General features: G+C 56.1%; 1 protein-coding gene across 1 annotated transcript in view; it reads right to left on the bottom strand.

Moving 5' to 3' along the window:
• The window catches only part of LOC104541554 (putative methyltransferase DDB_G0268948), a 3,377-nt gene extending 3,245 nt beyond the window's left edge, over positions 1-132 (bottom strand). Inside the window, exon 1 of the mRNA XM_010185679.1 lies at positions 22-132. Within this exon, the coding sequence (XP_010183981.1) occupies positions 22-132 (111 nt within the window). The remainder of the gene's footprint in view (positions 1-21) is intronic.
• Between the last annotated feature and the right edge of the window lie 1,267 nt (positions 133-1,399).

Raw genomic sequence — 1,399 nt, forward strand, 5'->3', positions numbered from 1 at the left:
GCCTGGCCATGCCCCACTCACCTTTTCCCGCAGGTAGCTGAGGATGACTTGCTGCAGCTCTTCGCCTGGCGCAAACCTGTATTTCTGGTAGATAGCTGCGTGCCCCTTCCCCTCAAACATTTGGGTGGCCATGCTTGGATGACCTGGCACCTGGGAGGAGGCAGCAAGCCATACTTGTTACTGCAGGATCAAACTCGTCCTGCCTCCTTAGCCTATGACCACAGGCGCTAAAGTCTCTAGTTCTTGGTAGGGGCACAGGGAGGACTTTGCCCTGAGGCTTCAGTAAGGGAGCGTGAACCTGCTCTCCAAGCATGCCTCCCACAGGTATAAGCTAATTGCAGAGGCAAACCAGCAGCGTCTGACAAGAAAAAGCTTTCTAGGTTTTTAAACCTTTCTTTCTCCTTATACCTTTCCTTTCCCCACCCATCTGGGTGTCTTCTGAAAAGTCATCATTACAGCTGGAATATGCTATTTGAGAGGGTACTGCGGAGGGGGAAGGGACAGGGACACACAACACAATGACAACCGAGAACAGCAGAAAAGGCTGTTTTGGGTTTTTTAGCAAATCTCTGTCTTACTATTAACAGCACCAACTCCACCCTGTACTTTCTGAACCACACAGTATTTTTTGTTCCTTCCTGCCCCAGAAATGCTCAAAGTATCTTTTAAATCCAAAGCCTCATTAAACCCCCCACCCAGAGCCACACGCAGAGGCAAGCCTGGCCTCACCACGGGGTCCCCTGGGCCGCCCACCACCCCAGTCCCATCGAAGCTGCTTCCACAGACGCAGCGCCCGGCACCCCCCTGCTTACCCATCGGTTTAATGTCCCCAGCAGCCATAAACCCACGGGGCAGGGCCCTACGAGCCCAGGCCCAGCCGGTGCTGGCACATCGCTACCGGCCCATAGCCCCGCACCGGAAGACTCTCGACCGTATCCTGTTTATGTCGGTGCCCGAGCAGGCGCTGTCTGAGCCAGCGACAGCTCCGTGGTCTCAGGACAGACTCCTAAAGTCTGCCAGAAGAGCTCCCAGCCCCATGTGCCGGGAAACCGCACCCTCTCCATGCTCACGGCGAGTGAGGTGGGCAGGAGAATGCAATGACAGCGAGTTTGTCGAGTGACAGACACGTATAGGTGTATTGCCAGCCATCGGGCAGTAAAGGGTTACTGCAGCTGGTGATGCAGGAAGAGATGCTGGTTCGGCAGCAGGGTAGCCAGCTCAGGACTAGATACTCCAGGCAGGGAACAGCAGCTCCGCCAAAGCCCCTTTTTGGGAGAGAGGAGAGCCCCCCAGGGCGCTTTCCATGTGCTCAGAGAAGTCTTCTCCCACCAGCGAGCCCCTCCACCATTGCCCCCAGGCACTTTCACCCCTCCTCTTACCGCCTGCAGCTGCTCCCTTC

This window comes from Mesitornis unicolor, unplaced genomic scaffold (assembly GCF_000695765.1).
Source record: "Mesitornis unicolor isolate BGI_N332 unplaced genomic scaffold, ASM69576v1 scaffold11190, whole genome shotgun sequence".
In the NCBI taxonomy this organism is placed as follows: Eukaryota; Metazoa; Chordata; class Aves; order Mesitornithiformes; family Mesitornithidae; genus Mesitornis; species Mesitornis unicolor.